We start from the raw sequence: 2,557 nt of genomic DNA on the forward strand, positions 1-2,557 counted from the left end.
ACATGTGCATGTATATAACCCCATAATGCTCAGCATATTTATAAGGTCCTGTTTTCTGTGTCCTGTGAGAGTCTCAAGAGCACAAACAGGTCCCCAAACCAACCTGTTCTGTCCCACTGCTGAAGCTGCAGATGCTGCTCCCTTTACTGGGCCCTTTTGCCCCTGGGTTTCTGTGTCGAGCATTCATCTTCTCATCCGTCCCAGATGATGATGCAAAAGCAGATGCTTGTCATTCATGCCACTCAGACATGGTAAAAGACAGCTGAGAAATGACAGATCTTTGTGTGGAGGGCAGTGGAGCAGCCAACACTGCCCTGGAGGAAACTGCAGCTCTGCAGAGACATTAGCCAGGGCAGAGGTATTTGGGGGCTCTTCATGCCTGCTCATGGCACTGCTTGTTGCTGGAAGAGCTGGGATGCCACGGCTATGAGGTCTGCAGAAACTCCTTGCCAGCACTTGGCTTATGCTTTGACAGCTTGGGCATGACATGGTCCCCTAGCTACTGTGACCCATGGGTGGCACAATGGACCCTTCTGTACATGGTGGTGACTCTGCCCCATGCAAAGAACCTGGGACAATGCTGTGAGTTTCTGATGACCTGGCCCTGGGTGTCAGCAGCATGTGCAGGCTGCTCCAGCTCTGGGACATGGCTGCTGTACCACCAGAATCAGGAACCACTGCCGGAAAGAGTTTCCATAAGCACTGGCTCCTTGACTCAGCCCGGCAGCATCTTCTGGGGCTGATCTCATCCCCCCAGCCACCAGCCCAACCAAAAATGGGCCATCATTCCACCCTCACAAGGGACTGTGCCAACTTGGAAGCCCAAGGCAGCACCATCCTCCCAGCTCCCCTGTGTTCCCAGGGCAAGGAAAAGCCCTGTGTGGCTCCTCCTGTGCCGGGTTTTCCATCACAAACCTGTTGACAAGCCCTTGGGCTCTAGCAAAGCTCTTGTGTCTTTTTTCCAATTTTTCCTTCCACAGCAGAGTCTTCATTTTCTTCTTCAAGTGTGAATCCAGAGGCACTGCCTGGGAAATGGCTTGAGTTTCCTTTCATCATCAGAGTTGCTACTAATTAATATGGGTCAGTCTTTCCCTCCAAGTGCTTTTACTAAGCCATTCTTCCAGCTCCCTTAGAGCCTTAGCTCTGATCTCCAATAGCTGGAGTTTCATGCAGAGATGGGCAAATTCAGAGCTCCTCAAAGTCTTTTGAAGGCTTCCCTTGAATCATGCTGGATTTTGAGTTGAACTTCTTGGGTTTTGTGAGTGGTTGACCTGCTCAAAGTCTGAGAGGGGAGGGGTGCCAGCAGCAGACTTACTCCTTTTTAAATGCTATAATGTCCAAACATTGCAGGACCCTCTTGAAAGCTGGGGTGTGCATTGGTCCTTGGGAAACAAAATATTCCCTGGTGTGCTTTCATCTCCTGTTCACCTCTTGCCAGATCTGGGTCCCTCAGAGGCTGAGGGAAAGGGTCTGTGCTGAGGGTGGACATAGCACAGAGCCAAGACATGGTGCCCAGATAAGGGTTTGAGTGCAGCAACCTGAGACTGCAGCAGGCAAATGCTGCCTGTTTTCTCAAAGCCCCAGTCTTTGTGACTCTTCTGGAGGTCCCAGACTTATGGGGGGGACCCCTCTTCTTTGACTATGTGCTTCCTGCTAGTCATGGTGCTGGAGGTTAATGCCCACCCCACAGCATCTCTTCTGCTCCCTCTCTGAAAGAAAGGCAGGTTTGAAAAGCGGGGAAATAATTCCTGGAAAGTATCAAAATTAAACAGAAAAAGGCAGGCTTGGCACTTTTTCCCCCACGAAGGCCCTTGTATGTACTCACACTGGCAAGACCTGGAGGACCCCAGGTATTTTCCCTGTTCCCTGCCAGCTGTGTATCTAGCCAGGCATGACAAACACCGCGACCCCATCAATGGCCACCAAGTGAAGTCCAGGCTGTTTGCCTGATCCGTTTTCCATTGTTCCCCCAGGCTTTTCCCGCTTTGAACGAGGGCTTGTGGCATCAGGAAGTTAAAAGGAGTCAGGAGGGGGTGGGGGGAAAGGGGGAGTGTTTCTTTTAAAAAGGGAGTGAGATTGGAGAGGAGGACACAGGCACTCAAAACCCTGTCTGTGCTTGGTATATTAGGCAGCCAGTGCTCTTGGCTGGGAGCCCAGACGAGGCTTTTGTAATCAAAACATGATCTTGTGTGCTGTGCAACCAGTGCCGAGCAGGGCCGTCTGATGGCTCTGCTCCTCCTTTAGCTCTGCTCTGGAATCCGCCCGGCGCCGCCGCCGATGTCCAACATGCACCGAGCTGTGAGTGCTGCCCCTGCGGGGCCCGGGGGGCGCGGGGCGGTGGGTTCCTCACCCCGAAAGGCCACGGAGGGACCTGCACTTGCTCCCTTCAGGGTGGCCTTGCTGTGGTTGCCGCTTTGTTGTTTTCCTCCCCCCCGGCGGGGCTGCGGGCAGGCTCGGGGTGCGCAGGGGGCAGGCAGCGTCGGGGGAGGGGGTGCTGGGGGGTGGATTTGGGGATGCCGGGCTTTGCTTGTCCATCACCGGGGCAGGTTGCAGTGGC

The 2,557-nt window shown here is 53.8% G+C and overlaps 1 protein-coding gene across 1 annotated transcript in view; it reads left to right on the forward strand.

Moving 5' to 3' along the window:
- Positions 1-2,174: 2,174 nt before the first annotated feature.
- LOC104385136 (chromosome unknown open reading frame, human C15orf52) overlaps positions 2,175-2,557 on the forward strand; it is a 30,075-nt gene continuing 29,692 nt past the window's right edge. The window contains exon 1 of the mRNA XM_009993549.1: positions 2,175-2,298. Coding sequence (XP_009991851.1) covers positions 2,278-2,298 — 21 coding nt within the window. The 5' untranslated portion in view covers positions 2,175-2,277. The remainder of the gene's footprint in view (positions 2,299-2,557) is intronic.

This window comes from Chaetura pelagica, unplaced genomic scaffold, assembly GCF_000747805.2.
Source record: "Chaetura pelagica isolate M959 unplaced genomic scaffold, ChaPel_1.0 scaffold613, whole genome shotgun sequence".
Lineage (NCBI taxonomy): Eukaryota > Metazoa > Chordata > Aves > Apodiformes > Apodidae > Chaetura > Chaetura pelagica.